General features: G+C 43.9%; 1 protein-coding gene across 1 annotated transcript in view; it reads right to left on the bottom strand.

Annotated features, from left to right (window-relative positions):
• The window catches only part of LOC142290027 (retinal guanylyl cyclase 2-like), a 125,777-nt gene that overhangs the window by 79,227 nt on the left and 19,852 nt on the right, over nt 1–26,698 (bottom strand). The window contains exons 3-5 of the mRNA XM_075333970.1: nt 20,321–20,675; nt 6,246–6,330; nt 211–307 (exon numbers count right to left, since the gene is read on the bottom strand). Coding sequence (XP_075190085.1) covers nt 211–307; nt 6,246–6,330; nt 20,321–20,675 — 537 coding nt within the window. The remainder of the gene's footprint in view (nt 1–210; nt 308–6,245; nt 6,331–20,320; nt 20,676–26,698) is intronic.

The following is a 26,698-nucleotide window of genomic DNA, read 5'->3' on the forward strand; positions in this document are numbered from 1 at the left end:
CTCCAGTACCAAATGAGCTTTAGTTAAAATGTAGTGGAGAACCTCTTCAAGGAGAAGGTGGAAGAAGATGATGATAGATGAGGAACATAAAGAAATGGTGACTTTGGATAATGAGCAGAGGAAAAAATAAAAAAGATGAAGGACAGAGAGGATGGAAGTAGTAAATAGAAAAAGGAAATAAGGCTGAGATGATTGGAGGCTCCTACTTACCTTCACACTCAGCTTTGGGTTGATAAATGTCAGGTCATCTAAAGACAATAGTATTTTGTTGGGTCCCTTCACCAATTGGATCTGAAGGATGCTGTGTCTGGAATATTACACAAATGGAGACATTGTGGAATGACTGGTAAATGCAAATTACAAAGTGACTGTCCATTCTGTCTCATAGAGAAGAGAGCGCTGGGCAGAAGATGCTGATATACCCTACTGGGCAACATAGACAAGGGCTGACCTTAGCAGACAATACATTTCATGGTCTTTGGTTCTTTCAGTGCAATAATTCAGTTTTGTGCTTCTTCCCGACAAAGTAATAGATACAAATCTCTGTAGGACAATGAGCTTATAGGTATTTGTAGTGCACCACTGAATCATTCGGCTACTACTAACGGGAACATGTTCTCCTGCATCAAAAAAGGTCAGTCTGCTGCCAAAAAAGAATATATCAGCATCACTGCAAAATGCTGCTGGTGCTGAACCAAACCCAGCAACCAGGGCGCCTGTCCCACCATCCACTGCCTACACCCCGATAATGCATATTTATACTTCCCATTTCCAGGATTAAAGCATGGCATGTATAGGATTACAGGAGAGTAATCTCTGTGATGTAAACACTACACCTCTCTAAACAACATAAATTACTTAACTTTCCAACAATCCTGAGAAAACAATTATATTTTCATCTTTTAAGAATTTTGAACAAATTTAACAATGGTCACAAATTCAATCCTAGAGATTATTTTATTGTGTCGTCAGTCACAGATGAGCATCTAGCCCAGCTGGACTGATGGTGAGCATCACAGGAGCTACACCTTGTATTAGGCCCCCTTCACTATATTTGGACTAAAAGACAAAAAAACACCCTCTTTGACCACTTTATTAACCCCCAAAACACCCCTGCAGTCACAGTTGGGAGGTTCCCACAGGTGGAGACCTGTGACTGAGGTGCGGTCACTGAGTTTAATAAAGTACCCTGAGATCAGGTAACCTGCGATCACAGGTAGAGGACCGTGGAAACCTCCAGCTGTGATCGCAACTTACCTGAGTGACGTCATGTTCCATGATCACACACTGTAATTTCATGTAGCAGAGTTGAATCATCGTGGGACCTGGATTATGTCAGACCTGCAGGGGTGTCTTGGGGTTAACAAAGTGGTCAATGCGGATGTTTTTTGTCTTTTATTCCAAATAAAGGATTTTTTTAGTGTTTGTCTTTATTTCTTTACACTTACAGATAAGTAATGGGGGGGGTCTCATAGATGCATCCCATTACTAATCTAGGGCTTAGTAGCAGCTGTGGGCTGCCATTAACCCCTTATTACCCTGATTGCCACTGCATCAGGGCAATCGGGAAGAGACGAGTAAAGTGCTGGAATTGTCGCATCTAATGGATGCAACAATCCTGGGTGACTGCAGGCCACTATTTTTAAGCTGGGGGTCTCCCCAGCCTGAGAATACAAGCCCCCAGCTGTCGGGCTTTATAATGGCTGGGTATCAAAATTGGGGGGACCGCACGCTGTTTTTTAAAATGACTTATTTAAATAATTTTTTAAAAAAACCACATGCGGTTCCTCATAGTTTGATACACAGCTAAGATAAGCACACGGCTGGGGACTACAGTCTGTAACCGTATGCTTTATCTGTGCTGGGTGTCATAATATGGAGGGACCCTACGCCATTTTTTTAATGTATTTATTTTTATACCATGATACACACATAGCATCTGTGATTGGAAGCAGTCAGCTGACAGGCTGCCACTTAGGGTGGGGGTGTGTCTGATTGCAATCAATCACAGACGCCAGTGGGCGGGGAAGCAGTGCATATGCATGAAGGCTGATGCCCGGCCCCGGAAGTGAATGGGCGGCCGCGGGAGCAGTTACAGCCCTGCCTAAATCTTGGTAAGTATAGCGCAATTGCTTCTATCCCCATATGACTTCTACCACCATTTTTAATCGCCAGATTCTGGTTCCCATAGACTTATATGGGGACCGGAATCCGGCCAGATACCCAGGATCAATTCTGAGCTGGAACCAGATTTTTTAAAAATCCGGTTAGGTCTGCCAGTCCCGGTTATCTGCGAGTCCGCCCATCACTACTCATAATTAATTGATTATTTCCCTTGCATCATGGTCTATTTTGATTGGTGAATTTGCACTATATATGTGTCTTGAGGAATATGTTTTCTATGCTATGACTAGGAGCACACTACATGCTGAAAACAAGTCAAAAGTATTCCTATGTTCCATGTGTTTGATATATTTTTTAACTTGTCCTAGAAAATAAAAAAGATAATTTTATACTTTTTTTTCTCATATACTAGAGTGCTGGACTGTTTTCCCTTTTCTACAGAGCAGTAAAAATAGTTACTAGGGATGATCGAGCACTACCATGCTCAGGTGCTTGGTACTCATAATGAGCATGTCACAATATTGGTGGAGAGCAGAAGACAGGGGCTCTTAGACTGGCCGTCAGGATAGGAGACCCTCCTAGCTATCCCTAATTCCAGAGTTACCGCTGATGATGAGGATGTCTGGACTACTAACAAAGGGGGGATTGCTCGGCACCACCTGAATTATTAGACAAATCATGTGCCATGTACCTATCAAATCACCTGAACACACACAATATGGCACAAAGAGGCATCAGACTTATGAATAATAAATAATTAATATGGAATAGACCTTGATGTGTGCAAAAAATACAATATTTATTTATTTATAAAGGGTGGCAAAACACTCACAATTTTAAAATCATTTAAAATCAGACATAAACACTAAACACTGCCTCCAACATGGGACATATGAATTGCAAAGACAAGCATATTGAGGGTAAAGACAACAATACTGACCCATATCTGGGTATTCTTATACAAAATCAAGTACAGTGCCTACAAGTAGTATTCAACCCCCTGCAGATTTAGCAGGTTTACACATTCGGAATTAACTTGGCATTGTGACATTTGGACTGTAGATCAGCCTGGAAGTGTGAAATGCAGCAAAAAAGAATGTTATTTCCTTTTTTTTTTTTTTTTAAATTGTGAAAAGTTTATTCAGAGGGTCATTTATTATTCAACCCCTCAAACCACCAGAATTCTGTTTGGTTCCCCTAAAGTATTAAGAAGTATTTCAGGCACAAAGAACAATGAGCTTCACATGTTTGGATTAATTATCTCTTTTTCCAGCCTTTTCTGACTAATTAAGACCCTCCCCAAACTTGTGAACAGCACTCATACTTGGTCAACATGGGAAAGACAAAGAAGCATTCCAAGGCCATCAGAGACAAGATCCTGGAGGGTCACAAGGCTGGCAAGGGGTACAAAACCCTTTCCAAGGAGTTGGGCCTACCTGTCTCCACTGTTGGGAGCATCACCCGGAAGTGGAAGGCTTATGGAACTACTCTTAGCCTTCCACGGCCTGGACAGCCTTTGAAAGTTTCCACCCGTGCCAAGGCCAGGCTTGTCCGAAGAGTCAAGGCTAACCCAAGGACAACAAGGAAGGAGCTCCAGGAAGATCTCATGGCAGTGGGGACATTGGTTTCAGTCAATACCATAAGTTACGTACTCCACCGTAATGGTCTCCGTTCCAGACGAGCCCGTAAGGTACCTTTACTTTCAAAGCGTCATGTCAAGGCTCGTCTACAGTTTGCTCATGATCACTTGAAGGACTCTGAGACAGACTGGTTCAAGGTTCTCTGGTCTGATGAGACCAAGATCGAGATCTTTGGTGCCAACCACACACGTGACGTTTGGAGACTGGATGGCACTGCATACGACCCCAAGAATACCATCCCTACAGTCAAGCATGGTGGTGGCAGCATCATGCTGTGGGGCTGTTTCTCAGCCAAGGGGCCTGGCCATCTGGTCCGCATCCATGGGAAGATGGATAGCACGGCCTACCTGGAGATTTTGGCCAAGAACCTCCGCTCCTCCATCAAGGATCTTAAGATGGGTCGTCATTTCATCTTCCAACAAGACAACGACCCAAAGCACACAGCCAAGAAAACCAAGGCCTGGTTCAAGAGGGAAAAAATCAAGGTGTTGCAGTGGCCTAGTCAGTCTCCTGACCTTAACCCAATTGAAAACTTGTGGAAGGAGCTCAAGATTAAAGTCCACATGAGACACCCAAAGAACCTAGATAACTTGGAGAAGATCTGCATGGAGGAGTGGGCCAAGTTAACTCCAGAGACCTGTGCCGGCCTGATCAGGTCTTATAAAAGACGATTATTAGCTGTAATTGCAAACAAGGGTTATTCCACAAAATATTAAACCTAGGGGTTGAATAATAATTGACCCACACTTTTATGTTGAAAATTTATTAAAATTTAACTGAGCAACATAACTTGTTGGTTTGTAAGATTTATGCATCTGTTAATAAATCCTGCTCTTGTTTGAAGTTTGCAGCCTCTAACTTATTTGCATCTTATCAAACCTGCTAAATCTGCAGGGGGTTGAAGACTACTTGTAGGCACTGTATATACTCCATCTATGCTAAAAATGTGCTTGTATTGCATCAAGTTGTTATTGGATATCCTGAGACTGTCACCAAATGGTATATAACAAAGGCTAAACTTTGGACTCATTGTTATTATTTTTGGCTAGTGTAGCCTTTGTTATATACCATTTGGTGACAGTCTCAGGATATCCAATAACAACTTGATGCAATACAAGCACATTTTTAGCATAGATGGAGTATATACTTGATTTTGTATAAGAATACCCAGATAGGGGGCAGTATTGTTGTGTTTACCCTCAATATGCTTGTCTATGCAATTCATATGTCCCATGTTGGAGGCAGTGTTTAGTGTTTATGTCTGATTTTAAATGATTTTAAAATTGTGAGAGTTTTGCCACCCTTTATAAATAAATATTGTATTTTTTGCACACATCAAGGTCTATTCCATATTAATTATTTATTATTCATAAGTCTGGTGCCTCTTTGTGCCATATTGTGTGTGTTTTGAGGATGTCTGGGCCACTTTCCTTGCCCTGCTCCTCACCATCCCTAATCTTAGGCCGGGGTCACGCTTGCGTGTGACGCGTGTGAGTATCGGATCGCACTGCCCGGACCGGCCGCGGCTCTCCTGACAGGAGTGGGTCAGCATCATAGAAATACATACAACAGAGCTGCTCCTGGCAGAAGCGAAGCCAGCCGGCCCGGGCAGTGTGATCCGATACTTGCACAAGTCACATGGAAGTGTGACCCCAGCCTTATACCCACACCTCCAACCCCTTGGGAGGGCCAGGGCAGGAGTGATATAGCCAACAGAAATAGGGAAACTGGGAAAACTAAATCTCTATCTTTTGGCACACACACACACACACACACACACACACACACAGGTATAAGACCTTGGAAGGAAAGTAAGAGCAGGGAGGAAACAGCAAGAAAACAGGAGAACTTCACAACAACGTCACACACAAAGTAATACAATCACCATCAGGACTAGGATACAACAGCACATGGACAGGTTTAGCAAAAACTATAGTTGGCATGAAAAGACAGGCTCCAACATCTTAAAAAGGCAGGGAGTGACAGTGATAGGTTTCCAGCAACATGTGATCTAAGAAGTAACCAGCAGACTAGCAGAAATCAACTCCTGCAAGCCCAAACACTAATAACAACACAGCTGGTCGACGCCCGAGCCTTTCTGTGTAACTCAGAAGCACCAAAGGAGGTAAAGTGTGGAGTGTCAGATTCTGCAGTGTGAACAGCGTCAGATGCCGTCATGACACTCGACAAGTTAAGAGCCAAACACCATGTGATGGAGTAGTTGGATGCTTGGATGGGGCTCAACTCACGTACTGAGCATAATGGAAGTCAATGGAGAGCTGGAGCATTTTTCCGGAAAATCTTCTTGAAAAATGTTTATGTTCCCCATTTTATTTCCATTATTTTTGGTACACGAGTTGTGTCCATCCGAGCCTCTAACTACTTATTACGAGTACCGAGCACCCGAGTATGGTAGGTCACTCATCACTAATAGTTACAAAACGTAATGGCTGGAGGTAATGAAATAAAAAAAGTATTTACCTGATGAGATAAGAGACACCAACGCCACATAAAGCCAACGCAAACACCAAGCCGAACACCAGGATGACGATAGATGGTTCAATACCTGAAAAAGACAATGTCAATGTAGCATTAGTAGCATCACTACAGGTCAGAAGATATCACAATGATGGAAGAGTAGGAAAAACCCAAAAACAAAGTGATAGCTGGATTAATGTAGGGTGAAAAAAAGCAAAATGTGCTCCAATGTGAATTTCTAAAACATGGTCGCTCATGGGAACAAGGAACAATATGAATCTGTATTATGTGCCCTAGCATAAACCTAATTGATGGTTCCCTTAACTTAAAATTTTGTTGTACAACATTTTAAGGCAAATATTACACATGATTTCTGTAACTCCGTGACACCTCTGCTCCTGTCCATTGTATTTTGGCCAACTCCTCGTGAGTAGATGGCTCCTTGTGTCTCTGGTGTTGTGCGTCTTCTCCAGACTGAAGGTTTCAGCTCCTTCCACATATGTTCAATGGTATTTAGGTCAAAACTCATAGAAGCCACATCAATACAGTCCAGTGCTTTGCTCTTAACCATTCTCGGATGTTTTTAGCTGTGTGTTCCTTCACTATCTTGTTGGAGGACCCATGACTCGCATCTCAGACCAAGCTTTCTGATGCTGGGCAGCACATTTCAATTCACAACACCTTGATAGTATGACGCCCTTGCCTATCAGGTCGTCACAGGGTATTGTGCAATCTGCCCTTCTGCACAGTATCCAATCCCCCTTGGTTATGGGTCCCTGGCCTGTGGTGTTGCTGAGAACAAGCTAATCAAAATCCTAGAAACACTCTGCACCACAACCACCAGACACACCAGTGGACAGCCTGAAGGGAATAGGGCTGGCCACTTGGGGGGTTGGTTAAGGGGAGGTCAGGAGTCTTAGGAGAGAGGGAGTTGAGTGGTGACTCTCGTGTGGAGAGGTCAGGGAGCTGGGCTCCTCAGTTTCTAGGTGGCAGACGTTGGTCTGGGCCTGGTAGGAGCTGGAACCCCGGTCGTAGGGGAATGTGTCAAGGGGCACGGAACTGCCGAGCAGGGCAGCCGGCGGCCTTGAGTCATCTCCGGGCAGAGGCCAGGGCACGGCGGGGTACATGGACCCTAGGCTGGGAAGTAGCTTCAAGCGTCCTGGTAATTTACATGACGAGGGCGAAGACTTCATGATTCGTCCTCCACCCGCTCCAAAATCGGGGTACTAGCGCAACAAGGGGGATAGGACTTTCCCAATACACAGTCCAGAAAATCCCAAGCGTGAACCCTGAGAGCAAGCTCACTCCATTAGCCATACGGGTAAGCGGGAGCCGACTAGTTCTATACTACAGGGGCCAACTAGTAAAGAAAGTACCAAGGAAAAGGTCACAGGCTAAGAAGCAACACCATCGGGCATGTGACCCAAGTGTGCTCCCTCCCTGCTACAGCGGTGCTAAGAATTCCGGTTTACAAGTTGTCAGTGTCAGCGTTATTGGACTGAGTGAGTACGCAGTGACCCTTTCCTCCCCAACGGTGCTCCCCTCTCACCATCACCAAGCCCCGGGGCATTTCCCCCCTACCCACGGAGGGGTTAAACACCTGGCTACCATTCCATCGCCATCGGTAGCAGCTGTGGTAGCGTCATGAACTCTAACCACAAAATCACCTGTAAATACCCCCATTTATTTCGAGTGTCCGCGCGACCCCTCTCAAGTCCGGAGATCCCTCGAGCCATCGCGGATCCGGATCCGAGCAGCAGCCCGGCTGCTGGCACTGGGGCGGTACAATAGTCTTGAGATTTCATTGTACCCTGCACAGATTCAAGACCCCCTGTGCCAGATGCAGCAAAGCAGCTCCAGAACATAACAGAGAGCCTCCTCCATGTATCACAGTAGGTACAATGTTTTTGCAGGCTTCATTTTTGCGTCTGTGAACATACAGCTGATGTGGTGCGAAAAAGCTCCAGTTTTGTTTCATCTTTATAAAGGATGTTTTCCGAGAAGCTTCGTAACTTGTCAATATACATTTTGGCAAATTGTTTTTTTATGATTTGCTTTCAACAGTGATTTCCTCTTCAGTCATGTTCCATGAAGAAGTCCACATTAGCCAAAACAACGCCAGATGGTGCGATCTGACACTGATGTTCCTTGGCCTTGGGTGCTACCTCTAATCTCTTTGAAAATTGTTCTGGACTCTATTGTTAGCATTTTTATTATCTAACTCTTCAATTTGCAGCAAAAACTAAGGAAATCAGCTCAAGTCCCATAGACCTTAAACTTCTGAATAATATGTGTAACTGTAGAAACAGGAAAATCAAACTGGAGATGTCTTATAGCTTTTACCTCTAACATGTTTGTTTATAATTTTCTTTCTAATCTGCTGAGACAACTCTCTCTCAGCTTTCTTTGTTCCATGTTCAGTGTGTTCCACAGCATGATACCAAACAGCACAAAGACTACTTTTCCAACAGTAAATAGGCAGATTGACTAATCAAAGGTCTGTAGACACTTGAGATGCTAATTAGAGGACACACTTTAGTTCCCCATGTCCCTATGGTCAAATTCTTTTCTAGTGGAACCATCATTCTTGTACAGGTCAGTTTCATTATTTCTTTTTCTCTTCAACCACAATTCACGAGTCTGATTCTCATTAATTGATATTCAGTTTTTTAATAGAAAACTACTTTTATCAGTTTCATGTTATTTAGTGGCCATTGTGTGTCTTTCTTACTTAATCAGAAGGGACCAACAGTTTTGTTCATGTGTGTAAATCCATTAAAAGGGTATTTAAGCCTAAATTATTTTGTTACGGGTGTCTCATGGGTGACAGTCATGTGGTTTCTGGCCATAGAAGGTCACAGTGTTTGGCTGCGTAGAATGCTCCCTGACTGTCCATTGTTCCTGCTGTCAGTATTCATTGCTATAGGTAGCTTTCCTGCTAGATTAATATCTCTCCTTTTGGACCATCCATCCAGCTGCTGATCATCTCTTGGTGCTTAGATACCCCTTCCTTCCTTGGACTGGTGCTGGTGATATTATTCAGTTTATTCAAGCTCTGGATGCAAGCAGAGGGCTTGTACTCCTCTGTGGTATTGTTGCTGAAACTTTGCTGAACTTCTGCCTATGTCATCTGTGGATAAGTAGTTCTTGCATTTTCCCCCTGTGTGTCCTCCTTGTGTTTTCTATAGTGTTTAGTGGGGTTGACAATGAGCTCATCCCATCCATTCCATATTTAGGGTCCAGCTCTAGGGATACCTAGGGTCAGGTATCCGGCTTGGCGCAGAGCTGCGGAACCTATCTAGGGTAGTGAAGGACTCCAGGGACAAGCAGTAGGTTTGGTCAAGGGTCACCATCTTCCCCTTCCCTAGACACAGGGTTTCCCTTGTCTTCCCTTTCACCGTTGGCTTGGTACTTCCCTGTACCTAGTGTGACACATTTATCATCTACTCACTGAAGATTGAGGGTCTACAGAAACTACCCTCATGACTAAAATAAGAAACTCTGGTCTACAATACCCCAGAGTAGTGGCGGACACAGACAAAAAAAGACTCCTGTGCAAGAACAGTATACGGACCCTTTGCAGTTCAATAGTTCTGCTATGACAAAAGTTGAAAAGGCCGCTACTCCTCAGGTATCAGTACCAGATTAGAGTTCATGCAGTTGGTGTTGGGTCATACTGTCCACTCTGATATACAGTCTTTTAGGCTATAATTACACATGGACAATGGCACTTTTAGAGCTTTATATATGTAGTGAATACACGACAATACTTAGAGAGTACCTGAGGCTTCGATGTTGGGCAAAGTTATCCCCCTTGTTAGCTAATATCCAAATGGCATTGTGGGAATACTTATCCAGAGGAGTAGAAGTGAAGACTCAATGCAAAAGAGAAAACTGGAGATTGAGACGCCCGTCATGGGTGCTGTGGGCATGACAGCTGAGGAGACATGTGAGTATATTGTTTTTTTTTAATTTTTTATCCCCCACCCTGTCCTCATTTATTATTATCTAGGGTCTGGTGGACCTCGGAGCATAATAATCATATTTTAACCAGCAACTCAATTTCCATCAAATAATATTGATTACAAATTAAAATTTACAGACAAATGTAAGGCGCACCTGTGCAATAATCATGCTGTTTAATCAGCATCTTGATAATCCATCTACCTCACAGGTGTGGCATATCACCACAAAGGAGAGGTGCTAACACAGATTTAGACAAAATTCTTGTGGTTATATTTTTGTTCAATGTAATATATATATATATATATATATATATATATATATATATATATATACATACAGTACAGACCAAAAAAAAGTTTGGACACACCTTCCCATCTCTAGAACAACTGTTAAGAGGAGACTTTGTGCAGCAGCCTTCATGGTAAAATAGCTGCTAGGAAACCTCTGCTAAGGACAGGCAACAAGCAGAAGAGACTTGTTTGGGCTAAAGAACACAAGGAATGGACATTAGACCAGTGGAAATCTGTGCTTTGGTCTGATGAGTCCAAATTTGAGATCTTTGGATCCAACCACCGTGTCTTTGTAGAAAAGGTGAACGGATGGACTCTACATGGCTGGTTCCCACCGTGAAGCATGGAGGAGGAGGTGGGATGGTGTGGGGGGGCTTTGCTGGTGACACTGTAGGGGATTTATTCAAAATTGAAGGCATACTGATCCAGCATGGCTACCACAGCATCTTGCAGCGGCGTGCTATTCCATCCAGTTTGCGTTTAGTTGGACCATCATTTATTTTTCAACAGGACAATGACCCCAAACACACCTCCAGGCTGTGCAAGGGCTATTTGACTAAGAAGGAGAGTGATGGGGTGCTACTCCAGATGACCTGGCCTCCAGAGTCACCAGACCTGAACCCAATCGAGATGGTTTGGGGTGAGCTGGACCGCAGAGTGAAGGCAAAAGGGACAACAAGTGCTAAGCATCTCTGGGAACTCCTTCAAGACTGTTGGAAAACCATTTCCGGTGACTACCTCTTGAAGCTCATCAAGAGAATTCCAAGAGTTTGCAAAGCAGTAATCAAAGCAAAAGGTGGCTACTTTGAAGAACCTAGAATATAAGACATATTTTCAGTTGTTTCACACTTTAACTATTTCCTTCCACATGTTTTCATTCATAGTTTTGATGTCTTCAATGTGACTCTACAATTTTCAGAGTCATGAAAATAAAGAAAACTCTTTGAATGAGAAGATGTGTCCAAACTTTTGGTCTGTACTGTAGATTTAAAATATGATATCTCAAGCTAAAAGGAGTGATAAATATGGACACGGCAGTCAACAAAAGCAGTGAAAAATGCATAGAAAGGAAATCTTAAAGGGATTGCATCATCAGAAAAAGGCCTATTTTTAAATCATGTTTTTGTGCTAAATGTATTTATTTTATTTTTTTTCCTATTATTCTTTATATTACAAGCTGTATAAAAAAAATTAGTAATCTCACACTGGCCATTTTGGCTCCTCAAGATTCGTACTTCTTGGTTTTCTATAAAGACTTTACAGCAGTCTCATTATCATCAGAGGCAGAATTAAAATCAAAACCGCATTACTACGAAATACCAATGATTGTCTGTCTGCTGTCTCGAATGTCCCCTCTATATCTAAACTGAATCTGTCAAAAACTGAACTCCTTGTGTTTCCTCCCTCTAATAACCTTCCTAAACCTGAAATTGATATCTGTGTGTGTTGTTCTGCCATAACTCCCCAGCAACACACTCGCTGTTTTGGGGTTATATTTCACTCCCTTCACTCACGTCACTTGCACTTCAAAAGCATCTCTAGATTTTGACCTTTTCTTACCGTTGACTCTGCAGAATCTCTTACTGTCGCTCTTATTCATTCTCACCTGGACTGATGCAACTCTCTACTAATTGGTCTCCCTCTTAGTAAACTCTCGTCTCTCTGATGCATTTTGAATGCAGCAGCCAGGATCATATTCTTTTCCAGCCGCTTCACTGATGCTTCCATCCTGTGCCAGTCATTGCACTGGTTGCCCATCCACCACATATTCTAATATAAACTTATTACACTTACACACAAAGTTCTCCATAGTTCTGCACCACCCTACATCTCCTCCCTTATCTCCACTTTGCTAATAACCTAAGACTAACATCCAAACCTCCCATGCTGCACCAGTTTTCTCTAACACGCTACCCCAGACAATTGGGTTAATTCCCAGTATCCACAGTTTTAAGTATGCCCAAAAAACACATTTCTTTAGACTGGCCTATCGCCCCATCTCACTCACCTAACTATTCCCTGTTATCGCTTACATCCCTGCTTTACCTGCACTTGTACATACTGGCTGGTGACCGGTTCATGCATTATTTGAATACCCTATTTAATATACTGATGGCTGAACCTTACATGACAAGCCCTATATTTTTACCTTTTACCTTTTGTGTCCCCCTATTTCTTCATAGACTGTAAGCTTGCGAGCAGGACCCTCACTCCTCTCGGTATGCGTTACTCTGTAATGTCATCTTTTCTCCATCTTTGTTCATTTGTCGGATCCATGCTTTCCTTAACCAAGAATCTGCAAAAACATTAGTGCATGCCCTCATCATCTCCCGCCTTGACTACTGCAACCTCCTGCTCTCTGGCCTCCCTTCCAACACTCTTGCACCTCTCCAATCTATCCTAAACTCTGCGGCCCGCCTAATCCACCTCTCCCCTCGCTACTCCCCAGCCTCACCACTCTGCCAATCCCTTCACTGGCTTCCCATCGCCCAATGACTCCAGTTCAAAACATTAGCCATAACATACAAACCCATCCACAACCTGTCTCCTTCCTACATCTGTGACCTAGTCTCCCGGTACCTACCTGCACGCAACCTCAGATCCTCACAAGATCTCCTTCTCTGCTCCTCTCTTATCTCCTCTTCCCACAATCGCGTACAAGATTTCTCCCGTACCTCCCCCATACTCTGGAACGCTCTACCTCAGCACATCAGACTCTCCCCTACCGTGGAAAGCTTCAAGAGGAACCTCAAGACCCACCTCTTCCACCAAGCCTACAACAAATAATAACCCTCAGTCCAGTAGACCACTGCGCAACCAGCTCTGTCCTCACCTATTGTACCATCACCCATTCCCTGTAGACTGTGAGCTCTCGCGGGCAGGGTCCTCTCTCCTCCTGTACCATCACCCATTCCCTGTAGACTGTGAGACCTCGCGGGCAGGGTCCTCTCTCCTCCTGTACCATCACCTATTCCCTGTAGACTGTGAGCCCTCGCGGGCAGGGTCCTCTCTCCTCCTGTACCATCACCCATTCCCTGTAGACTGTGAGCCCTTGCGGGCAGGGTCCTCTCTCCTCCTATACCAGCCTGTTTTGTACTGTTAATGATTGTTGTACGTATACCCTCTTACACTTGTAAAGCTCCATGGAATAAATGGCGCTATAATAATAAATAATAATAATAATTTGTACAAGTTCCCTCTGAATTGTACAGCACTACTGAATATGTTGACGCTATAGAAATAAAAATTATTATGTGTAATGTTTATTCAGTGTTCATGACTTTCTCTTCCTACCTGATATGTCTGCTATAGCCCGGTGGCTAAAAAAAGGCTACATTGGACAGACTTAGCACTAGCCATTCTGATTGGCAGATCCCAGAGGCACCCTGGCCTTTACCCTTTAACCACTGTACAGGATTTAGTCTTACAATGGAGTTCCCTGAATTTTTTCACAGAGAGGTTGCTATCATGGCAGCGTCAAGATCTGTGGAGACTACAGATTTTGGCACTCTACTTGCTAATGTCTCTGATGTCTGTGATCAGCGCAGGGAGACTCAGGCAACTACCCACAGATTTATGGTTTATAAGCAGGATAGCAAGAGTTAATCCCTGCAGGACTGCTTGTTATTCTCCTTTGATCACATGCTGTGCGGGAGCCAGTCACATTCACTCCCCTCCTATATATGCTGGCAGGACAATTCCATTATTGCCAGCTATAGCTAGTCTATACTGGTCTGATGGTGTGATCCAGACTTACTGGAGGTTGTTGTGCATTATTGCTGTGAGCGGTTGTGGTGTTAACCCTTGTTGTCCTTTTGTTGCTGCCTTCCTTCTCTTTCTTTTCTCCTTAGTTTCTCACTGTTTATTCCTGTGAGTTTGCAGTGTGTCTGAGTTTTTTGTGTCTGAGTTTTGTTTTTCCTCTGTCTGTGTTGCCATCACACTCCTGCCCCTTCCTTCCCTGGGGGGGGGGGAAGATTAGTTATGGTCAGGAGAATAGCCAAACACAGGACTCAGGTATCTCTACCATTAGGGGTAACCCTGATGTTGGGGATAGCCTAGGGTCCTGTAGTGTGAGGGACAGTTTAGGAGCCCCCTGTCTCTCCCTATCCTGCAGTCACATTATGACAGCACCAATAGGGAGATGATTAAACCCGCTGGATGGCTGGACAGCTCCCACACCCTTTAACTAGGCTCAGCAGAACCATAAGTCTCAGTCAGGCTGGATCCCTTGCTGGACAGTGACTGCACTATGGAGGGAAACTGATTATCACATCTCCTTTAGCATACCTCACAACTTTTAAATTAAAAAAAGAGGTACAAATACAGTGTCATGTGTCATGCCACATTAGTTATGCCCCCACAGTACATTCCCTCCCACATATTATGATACCTCCACAGTGTACACACACACACACACACACACACACACACACAGCTCTGCTACATGAACACACACACACACACTTAGCTCTGCAACATCAACACACATACACTTAGCTCTGCTACATCAATACACACAGCTCTGCTATATGAATACACACATCTCTGCTATATCAATACACAACAAAAAGCCCTACCACATCAATATGCATCCATGCACACACACACACAGCTGATACAGCAATACACTCCCTTACATGCACAGGTCTGCTACATTAATGTACCCACTATACACACAACTCTGCTATATCAATACACCCTGAAACAAACACGCAGGTCTGCTACATCAATTCACACATACAGCTGTTACCTCAATGCCAATACATACACAGGTCTACAACATCAATACAAACAAATATACACACAGCTCTGCTACATCAATTCAAACACAGCTATGTTACAGCAATGCAAACAAATACATACACAGGTCTGCCACATCAGTTAAACATATACACACACAGCTCTGCTACTTCAAACCACACATGCACGCACACAGCTCTTTTACTTCAATACCAACATATGCACACACAGCTCTGCTACATTAATATAGATACGCACACATTACTTTTCTTCACTGACAGTTATGTGACCCAAAAATCTTGGCAGGACCTTTGGTCTTTACCAAGACTGAGAAGTGGAGGAAAGCCATTTTGGCTCATTTCTACACTGTTATTGTTACGAACCGGCGCCGCTATAGCCGCAAGCAGCCTGTTGCGGTTCCTGTTGCGCCCAGGCGTCGGCTGCCATATTTGGCCGTGCCTCGGGTCGTTCAGCTGGCTGCTTCTTCCTCCACATCTAAGTGTGGAGAGGCGGCTAGTGCGCATGCGCGCCTCGATTTACCCCAGCCAGAGTCTAAGTCCAGTGTTTCGCCTAGTGAGCATGCTCAGCCTGATAGTGCCATTTCTGAGGCTAAGTCCTTGGTTCAGGCTACTGAGCATGCTCCTACACTTAATGCGAAAAGCCTCTTTGCACAGGTACTTGGACATTGGGCCGTGTGTAAGTCCAGTGTTGTGCCTACTGAGCATGCTCAGGCAGATAGTCTGATTTCCCAGACTGTTGTTCAGGCTACTGAGCATGCTCAGGCACTTAGTGCATCAGAGGCTAGGTCCGGTAAGGACCTCACTGAGCATGTCCGTGAGGTGGCAGGTACTGATAGGGAAGAGGGTGTCAGGTGTCCTGATGATGTGGCCACTCCGGACTGGCTCGCAGAGGCCCGCCTCTATGATCTGGCAAATCACCATTGGTCGTCAGACGATGACTGGTGAGGTGTTTGGGGCGTGGCTTCCATGAGGTCATCAATGACATGGCAGTTCCAGATAGGCCGCTGGTGACGTCGCTGCTGGCATGGCACTCTGCTATTAGACCTTGGTGGTTCCACCCTGGGTTTGGGGCGGACCCAGGTTATAATAGAGGCTGGAGACAACATGGAGGCATGCACAGTCTTCACTTAGAGTTCATGGTGGCATAAGCCTTGTTGGAAGCGGTAGGTAGGGCTAGGCGAACGGTGCCTGTCATGCCAAGATTCGTGGCTCAGCACATCAGGGTCAGGCGCCGTGCTTCCTTGCTGCCGTTCCAGTAGTGCTATAACACTCCAGTGGCGTTAACTGGACTGCGGCTGCTGCGTTATGTGTCCGTTAGTGCCTCCTACGCACACAGACAGCATACCTGCTGCGTCACCTGTCCAAAAGTGCCCTCTACGTACATGGACAGCGTACCTGCTGCGCCACCGGTCCGGTTGTGCCCTCTACGCGCACGGACAGCGTATTCCAGAACCCCTGTGGAGTTAACAGGGTGTTCCTGGATTGGGTGTGTGAACCCTATTTCCCTCCTCGGCTTCCCAGTCAAATGCTACTGGTGTGACTACCTGGTCTGACGTGTCCTTCACACACGTGGCCAGTCGAGTGGTGACCAGAAACGCTAATCGGAGGACCGCTCGGCCTGACGTGTCTTTCACACGTGGCCGACAGGGCGCTGTCGCAGCGGTCTTCTTGGTCAATGCTACCTGGTCACCACCTGGCCTGACGTGTTCCCTTCACACGTGGTCGGAGTAGCGCCCGCTCCACCGAAATGCTAACTGGGTTGTCGTCCGGTCTGATGTGTCCTTACACACGTGACCGGTTCCTAGGTCTCCTGGGTTATCTCTGAGTCATCAGCTCTTTAGTCTCCGCCTAACCCACAGGGTGCCAGCAGCTCCATTATCATCTGGAGCACGGTGGGCCCCAACTGGCGATTGGGATATATACCCCTGGTCCTAATCTGCCGGTCCCCCCATAACAGTTATATTCAGGTGCATTTGTAACCTTAGAACAGAGACACAGCTGATGTTAGGACAGACCCCAAATTTCCTTTGACAGCTCCCAAATTCGGGACAGTCCGGCTTAGCACCAGCGTTGTTCGCAGAGAGAATGAAGCAGCACTTAGTGACCAAAGCAGATGAAGATGAACCAGACTAAGATGAAGATGTTGCTAAGCTGTGAACTGTCCCATCCTCCTACTATCCATATTCACTGCAAAGCACTGCTGCATTCCCTGCCTTGGCTTTTATACAAGCTAGGAGAATCCCTCCTGATTGACTGTATTATACCATGTGATATAATAGCTGCAAAGCATTATGGTGGAGCCTGCATGGCCTCAGCTAAAATCATGAGAGCCTTTTATGGCTCATGAAATTTACTGCTTTGTGAAAATGGTGACTCATGCGAATCGAATCACAAACTGTTTGAATTTGCTCAGTCCAGTGAATTTCCTAAAATTCTATATGAAATTGAATTGCATTGAATCTATTCGCTCAAGGCTAGTAGACAGTGTTCCTGTCATGTGATGTTCGGCTCTGCACGCGTTTGGTGGCATGGTGGTGTCGCACTTTGCTCACACTACAGAGTATGATAAACAACCTGAAGCTTCGTATTGTTCAGCCAGATCCGGGCGTTGGCTGATTCAGGTCCACTGGTCTACAGCCCTGCAGGAGTTAATTCCTGCAGACTGGTGAGCAGGAACTAGGACGGAGCTCAGGTTGCTAATTGCCACATGTAGCTGACTCCTTCCTATTTAAGGTGTAGGGGCTTCTTCCAGTATGCTCCGATAAAAGCTTTAGCATAGCTCCAGCGATCCCGGTCTTAGTTGTGATCCTGTTTATGGTATCTGTGTTACGATATTGATTGGTATGAGCATTCCCCTGTTGTGCGTTACTTTCTTCCCTTTTCTTTATTCCCCTGTACACATATTGTCTCTCCTGTTTTGAATGCGGTGTGTATGAGTTTCCGTTCTCCCTTGTTGTTTCTGTGGGGTTTTGTTATTGTGTTTCCCAAAGGTGGGGGAGAGGGGGAGTAAGTTCAGGGTTTGAACAGGAATCAGGGTCATGCTAGGGGCTCAGACCTGGCTACCATCAAGCCTACCTCCGAGATAAGGGACAGTGCAGGGTCTCAAGTCTGAAGGCCAGCTTAGGAGCCCCTGTGCCGTCATTACAAACTCCATGGTAGTTCCTTTATCTTTCACCAGTGCAAGACCGGTTCATTTACCCCCGTTCTTGGCAAGGTACATTTTTGGGAAATGATGTATTGTAATGTGTCCAAAATGGCTTTCATATCTAGTAGCGAATTACAATAATACATCTATACATCAGCCTTCATATACAGTTAGGTCCAGAAATATTTGGACAGTGACACAATTTTCGCGTGTTGGGCTCTGCATGCCACCACATTGGATTTGAAATGAAACCTCTACAACAGAATTCAAGTGCAGATTGTAACGTTTAATTTGAAGGTTTGAACAAAAATATCTGATAGAAATTGTAGGAATTGTACACATTTCTTTACAAACACTCCACATTTCAGGAGGTCAAAAGTAATTGGACAAATAAACCAAACCCAAACAAAACATTTTTATTTTCAATATTTTGTTGCGAATCCTTTGGAGGCAATCACTGCCTTAAGTCTGGAACCCATGGATATCACCAAACGCTGGGTTTCCTCCTTCTTAATGCTTTGCCAGGCCTTTACAGCCGCAGCCTTCAGGTCTTGCTTGTTTGTGGGTCTTTCCGTCTTAAGTCTGGATTTGAGCAAGTGAAATGCATGCTCAATTGGGTTAAGATCTGGTGATTGACTTGGCCATTGCAGAATGTTCCACTTTTTTGCACTCATGAACTCCTGGGTAGCTTTGGCTGTATGCTTGGGGTCATTGTCCATCTGTACTATGAAGCGCCGTCCGATCAACTTTGTGGCATTTGGCTGAATCTGGGCTGAAAGTATATCCCTGTACACTTCAGAATTCATCCGGCTACTCTTGTCTGCTGTTATGTCATCAATAAACACAAGTGACCCAGTGCCATTGAAAGCCATGCATGCCCATGCCATCACGTTGCCTCCACCATGTTTTACAGAGGATGTGGTGTGCCTTGGATCATGTGCCGTTCCCTTTCTTCTCCAAACTTTTTTCTTCCCATCATTCTGGTACAGGTTGATCTTTGTCTCATCTGTCCAGAGAATACTTTTCCAGAACTGAGCTGGCTTCATGAGGTGTTTTTCAGCAAATTTAACTCTGGCCTGTCTATTTTTGGAATTGATGAATGGTTTGCATCTAGATGTGAACCCTTTGTATTTACTTTCATGAAGTCTTCTCTTTACTGTTGACTTAGAGACAGATACACCTACTTCACTGAGAGTGTTCTGGACTTCAGTTGATGTTGTGAACGGGTTCTTCTTCACCAAAGAAAGTATGCGGCGATCATCCACCACTGTTGTCATCCGTGGACGCCCAGGCCTTTTTGAGTTCCCAAGCTCACCAGTAAATTCCTTTTTTCTCAGAATGTACCCGACTGTTGATTTTGCTACTCCAAGCATGTCTGCTATCTCTCTGATGGATTTTTTCTTTTTTTTCAGCCTCAGGATGTTCTGCTTCTCCTCAATTGAGAGTTCCTTAGACCGCATGTTGTCTGGTCACAGCAACAGCTTCCAAATGCAAAACCACACACCTGTAATCAACCCCAGACCTTTTAACTACTTCATTGATTACAGGTTAACGAGGGAGACGCCTTCAGAGTTAATTGCAACCCTTAGAGTCCCTTGTCCAATTACTTTTGGTCCCTTGAAAAAGAGGAGGCTATGCATTACAGAGCTATGATTCCTAAACCCTTTCTCCGATTTGGATGTGAAAACTCTCATATTGCAGCTGGGAGTGTGCACTTTCAGCCCATATGATATATATAATTGTATTTCTGAACATGTTTTTGTAAACAGCCAAAATAACAAAACTTGTGTCACTGTCCAAATATTTCTGGCCCTGACTGTACATCACATTGGCTGCATCTTTCCTCTACAATCAATGTGTTTGCCAAAAAAAATGTTTTATCCTGTAACTTATATGAATATAAATCCACTGACTTACCTCCAATGCACAATGTGTCTGGATCAAACCAACAGCTGGAGTCTGCGGGAGGAGGTGTCCCACCAGGAAAGCGTATGGTCTTTCCCAAGAAACGCACTAAATTAGAGGACATCTCCACAGAGTAGGTTGGGAAGAGCTGATTTACCTTCCCATCAGTGTCCAAGACCACAAAGCTGCTGAGTCCATCCCCATTCCCATCTGTGTGCAACATGTGAGTAAATCCGGGATAATCTAAGTTTTTGGTATATTCCACAAGGTTTGATCCTGAAATCCAGGCGCCTTGCTTCCATGCGCTGCTCATTGCTTTGGCCAGTAAGTAAAAGGAATTGTAGATGGTTCCAAATAGAGGCGAAACCTGCAGAAATGCAAAGATGTATTAATACTTGACAGAAAACAGCACCACTCTGGTTCATAGTGTGTGTCTGGTACTGTAGCTCTGTACTATTTTATTCTAGGCCAGGAAGTAGAGCTGTAGATGTAGCACTTAGAAATGTTGCAAATTTGGATCTTTTCTTTTTTTCTCTTCCCTCTGGGTTTTTTTTACTTTAAAAAAAGTGGACCCCAAATAAGTGGTAATTAAAAAAATAAAAACACAGATGGTGTTCACACTTCCCAGGTCCAGCACTGGCTCATTGCCTCTGCTCTGGTCCTGGTGTTTTGGCTCCAACACACAAACACCTCTACAGCCAATCACTGAGCTCAGCGGCTCATACTGTCTACATTAGCCAAGGTCAGTGATTGGCTGCTAGGGTGGCAGCCAAAACACAGAGACTGGAGCAGCAGCTGCGAGCCTGAACTGATGCAAGTAGGGTGAGGACCGGCTCTGTTTGTTTTGTAACTATTCAATTGCTTTGTGACCACTTTTTTAAAGTGATAAAACCCCTTTAAGTAAATTCTCATTCTCTGTCTGCTGAGATTGCCGTGTCTTATACTGTGATGTGTTGCATGCTCAGAACCAATCAGATGTCTCTACCTTGCTGCACCCCTTCCTCCAAGCTCTGCCCTATTGAAATGCTAAATAAGAATCTGCAGCTGCATCCCCCTCCTCTCCCCTCCTACCTATCTAAGGTGATGAAGATGCCACTTTAAAAAGTTGTCATATTCTAATATGTATCATTAAAGACAAATTGTGTCAAAACGAACATTTCTGATGTTCTTATGCATGATCATCTCTCTCTGTCAGACTCCACACTTGGTGGAGACCCTGAACTGCGCATGTGCTGCGCAGCCTCGGTGCAGGCAGGGCTTCGGGCCAATGTAAGCTAATCAGATAGATAGTTATCAGACCGATAGCAGGACAGGATCAGTGTCTACTTAGGGTCCCCAGCACACTATTTACTTTCCCTCTATGACTGCTTTTGCATACTACCCTGGTGCACTAATGTTCTAATCCGCATTTGTCTACAAAGTCTGTTCTGGAGTAATCCCCAGTGTCCACTCTGGCTTCACCTAGAACCTCTCAACTATGTATGTGTGTGTGGTATAGCGGCACTATGTAAGTGAGTTGTTTAGTGGTATATGTGGCATCTGTACTATGTACTGTACATGTGTGTTACAACAGTACTATGCATCTATATATAAGTGGGGTATTGAAGGACTATGTATGAGTGTGGAATAGAGATAATACATACAACGGGTGAAATAAGTATTGAACATGTCACCAATTATCTAAGTAAATATATTTCTAAAGGTGCTATTGACATAAATTTCTCGCCACATGTTGGTAACAACCCATCCAATCCACACGGGCAAAGAAATCAAACCAAAAGGTGTCCATAAATTTAGTGATGTGTAATAATGAGAATAGACACAGGGAAAAAGTATTGAACACATGGGAAAATAAGTACAAAAAGCCATGGAAAAACATAACACCAGCTGAAATCTGCCAATAATTAGAAAACAATCCTGTAAATTAGTGAAAGATAATATCAGTCAGTTCAACTGATGGACTGTAAAAAGATTACCATCAGTAAACATTACCAAGGTGGCACACAAGAAACATCTCATGATGGATAACACCAGTGAGCTGTCTCAAGGCCTTCGCAACCATATTGTTGCTAAACATACTGATGGCATTGGTTACAGAATTTCTAAACTTCTGAATGTTCCAGTGAGCACTGTTTCATGATGTCTTCCACATAGTCAGACACCCATTGCCAAAGTGAACAAAACAACCCCAAAACATCTCTGTCCTCCACCATATCTGACTGTAGGTATTGTGCTCTTTTCTGTGTAGGAGTCATTTCATTTTTGGTTAGCAGTAAAATGATGTACTTTACTAAAAACCTTTATCTTGGTTTCATCTGTCCAAAATACACTTTCCCAGAAGGATTTTGGTTACTCATGTACATTTTCGCAAACTGCAGTCTAGCATTTTTATGTCTCTGTGTTAGCAGTGGGGTCCTCCTGGGTCTCCTCCATGGTATTTCATCTCAATCAAATGTGGACGGATATTTATACTGAAGCACTCTGAACCTACAGATCCAATTCAAATTCTTTGAAACTTGATTGAAGTGGCTTATCCATCATCAGGACTCTCCTGCATTGCAACCTTTCATCAATTTTTCTCTGCCTTCTGTGTCCAGGGAGATTAGATACAGTGCCATGGGTTGTAAACTTCTTCAATATGTTCCACATTGTGGACAAAGGAACATCGGGATCTCTGGAGATGGACTTGTAAGCATGAGATTGTTGATATTTTACAACAATTTTGGTTCTCACATCCTCAGACAATTCTCTTCTCTTCTTTCTGTTCTCCATGCTTAGTGTGGCACACACAGACACACAATGCAAAGATTGTGTCAACTTCTCCCCTTTTTCTCTGGTTTCAAATGTGATTTTCATATTGCCCACACCTGTTACTTGTCACAGGTGAATTTGGATGAGCATCCCATGCTTGAAACAAAATTGTTTACCCACAATTTTGTAAAGGTGACAACAATTTTGACAGACCGATTTTTAGGATTTTGTGTCAAATTATATCCAATTTGCTTTTTTTCCCCTCTCTTTTTTGTGTTCCAATACACACAAAGTAAATAAACATGTGCATAACAAAACGTGTGTAATTGCAATGATTTTCTGTAAGCAATACTTCAGTTTCTGGAAAAATGTCAAGGGTGCCAACAGTTTCGGCCATGACTGTATTTCCTTAGAAAATGATGATGTGTACAATACTTATTTCACTGGCTCTATATGTTTGGTCCACTGGTGATGTACAGTATATTCATCTGCTATAGTAGTATTATCTATACTTTAAGTGTGGTATTGCGGTACTATGTGTGAGGTGTATGGGTACTAAGTATGTGTGGTTTAGCAGCTCCATGTATAAATGTGATATAGTTGTATTGTGTATACAGTGCCTTAAAAAATGTTCATAAAGTGTAAAGGAATTAATGCATAGTTTTATAAATATTTTAAAAATACAAATCTGAAAATTGTGATGTGCATATGTATTCAGCCCCTATAGTGTGATAGCCAAAAATAAAATCCTGATTGCAGAAGTCCCCTAATTATTAAATTGAGGCTACCTGTGTATGATTTATTCTCAGTTTAACTACAGCTGTTCTGTGAAGGTCTCAGAGGCTTGTGTGAGAACTTTAGGGATCAAAAAGCATTATGAAAACCAAGGAACACACCAGACAGGTCAGGGATAAATTTGTGGAGAAGAGTAAAGCAGGGTTAGGTTATAAAAAATATCCCAAGCTCTTAAAATCTCACAGAGCACTGCAATCACCCTGATAACACCATCCCCACAGTCACCCATGGTGGTGGCTGCATCATGCTGTGGGGAGGCTTTTCTTCAGCAGGGACAGGGAAGGCGATCAGAGTTGATGTGAAGATGGATGGAGCTAAATACAGGGTAATCCTATAGGAAAACCTGTCATAGGCTGCAAATGTCTTGAGACTGAGGCATAGGTTCACCTTCCAGCAGGACAACGACCCTAAACATTCTGCCAGAGCTACAATGGAGAGTTTAGATCAGAGCATATTCATGTGTGTGAATGGCCCTGTCACAGTCCAAGACCGAAATCCTATTGGGAATCTGTGCGGAGACATGAAAATTGCTGATCACGGACGTCTCCATCGAATCTCACTGAGCGAGAGCTTGTGTGCAAAGGGGGGGGGGCAAAAATGTCACCTGTAGATGTGCAAAGCTGGAGAGACAGACCCCAAAAGAGTTGCAGTGGTAATTGCAGCAAAAGGTGGTCCTACAAAGTATTGACTCAGGGGCTGTATATAAATCCACATCACAATTTTCAGATTTATATTTTATAAATTACTTAGAAAAGTATTTATCATTTCTTCATTAATACTTGGCATTTAGTGTTGCGTTTTGGGTGCAATGTGAAATATGTGGAAACGTTCAATGGGTATTAATACTTTTTAAGACACTGTATATGTGCTATAGCGGCACTATCTATGCTTGTGGTATAGCAGTAGTATGCATATGTGTAATATAGCGGTATTGTGTATATATGTGCTATAGTGGGGCTATATACAGTATGTATGGGGTATAACAATATCATGCATATGTGTAGTTTAGTGGTATTGTGTATATACAGTATGTGCTATAGTGGTACTATGTATGTATGTGGCATAGCAGTGGAGATGAGCGAACCGGCCGTGGCTCTGTTCAGATTCGCCGAGCTCGCCTCTGTTCACCAAACAGTTCGATGAACCTAGCTGAATCCATTGAATTCAATGGGAGGCAAAAGAAAAAGCATACACAACATCTTTAAGTTGTCCTAAAACAGCTCAAACTGTTTTACAGTGGAGCCACACTGTTGTAGCACAGCCATTAACTTCCTAGACTATTAACATAAGCTATATTGGATGAGTGACAGGAGTAGGCCTCTTGCTCTGAGAACCCTGCCATTATAGACAAGATACAACTTGGAGACCTATCTTAGAGTCTCCACATTTTCAAAAATTGGAGGTAGACAGCAGGACAGTGGCATCAATTGGCTTACAGTACCCATGGTTTCTTAGTTCTGTAGTCAGGTATGGGCCATGCACCACATAGGGTCTAGCCCAGAATTTACTGCTTTCAAATCAAGAGGTGGATGAGTGACAAGAGTAGACCTGTTGCTCTGAGAACCCTGCCACTACAGGCAAGACATAACTTGGAGACCAAACTAGGAGTTTCCATATTTCCAAAAATTAGGGGCAGACACCAGGACAGTTTCATCAATTGCCACAGAGTACCTATAGTGTCTTTTCACAGCAGTCTGGCATGGGTCATCCACCACACAGGGTGTGGTCCAGCATTTACAGCTTTCAAATCAAGAAATGGATGAGTGACAGGAGTAGACCTCTTGCTCTAAGAACCCTGCCATTACAGACATGATACAACTTGGAGACCCATCTTGGAGTCTCAACATTTGCAAAAATTGGAGGCAGACAGCAGGACAGTGGCATCAATTGGCCCACAGTACTCATAGTGTCTTAGTGCTGCAGTCAGGTATGGGCCATGCACCACACAGGGTCTGGCCCAGCATTTACAGCTTTCAAATCAAGAGGTGGGTGAATGAGTGACAGGTGTAGGCCTCCTGCTCTGAGAACCCTGCCATTACAGACAAGATACAACTTGGAGACCCAACTAGGAGTCTCCATATTTCCAAAAACTAGGGGCAAGCATCAGGACAGTTTCATAAATTGCCCCAGAGTACCCATAGTGTCTTTTCACAGCAGTCTGGCATGGGCCATGCACTAAACAGGCAGTGGCCCAGCATTTACAGCTTTCAAATCAAGAGGTGAATGAGTGACAGGAATAGGCATCTTACTCAGAGAACCCTGTCATTACAGACAAGATACAGCTTGGACACCCATCTTGGAGTCTCCACATTTCCAAAAATTGGAGGCAGACAGCAGGACAGTGGCATCAATTGGCCCACAGTACTCATAGTGTCTTAGTGCTGCAGTCAGGTATGGGCCATGCACCACACAGGGTCTGGCCAGCATTTAGAGCTTTCAAACCAAAACGTAGGTGATGAGTGATAGCTGTAGGCCTCTTGATTTCACACCTCTGCCACTACAGACAAGACTCAACTTGACAGCCAATAACACAAGCCCTTGTGTCTAAACATTGCGAATCTTTTCTGCGTCCTGATTGGTTGTTGGAAAATCCACACATGATCCTGTCACTAATTCAACAAGAACCCCATCTTCTTTATGCAGAGATCAATCTCCACTCCCAGAAAACATGATGCAGCTTCAGTGCCCTTACATTATGTAGCAAGAAGCTCTGTCTTTAGAAATATCTTAAGACCCTCCAGACTTATCAGCCCAGGACTACCTCCTAATATTGTCCTTCACATGAGGTTGGCACCATTTGTTGGGTTATGGATTTCTAACATTTAGCTTCCTAGTGAATTGTCC

Source organism: Anomaloglossus baeobatrachus, chromosome 2 (assembly GCF_048569485.1).
Source record: "Anomaloglossus baeobatrachus isolate aAnoBae1 chromosome 2, aAnoBae1.hap1, whole genome shotgun sequence".
NCBI lineage: Eukaryota > Metazoa > Chordata > Amphibia > Anura > Aromobatidae > Anomaloglossus > Anomaloglossus baeobatrachus.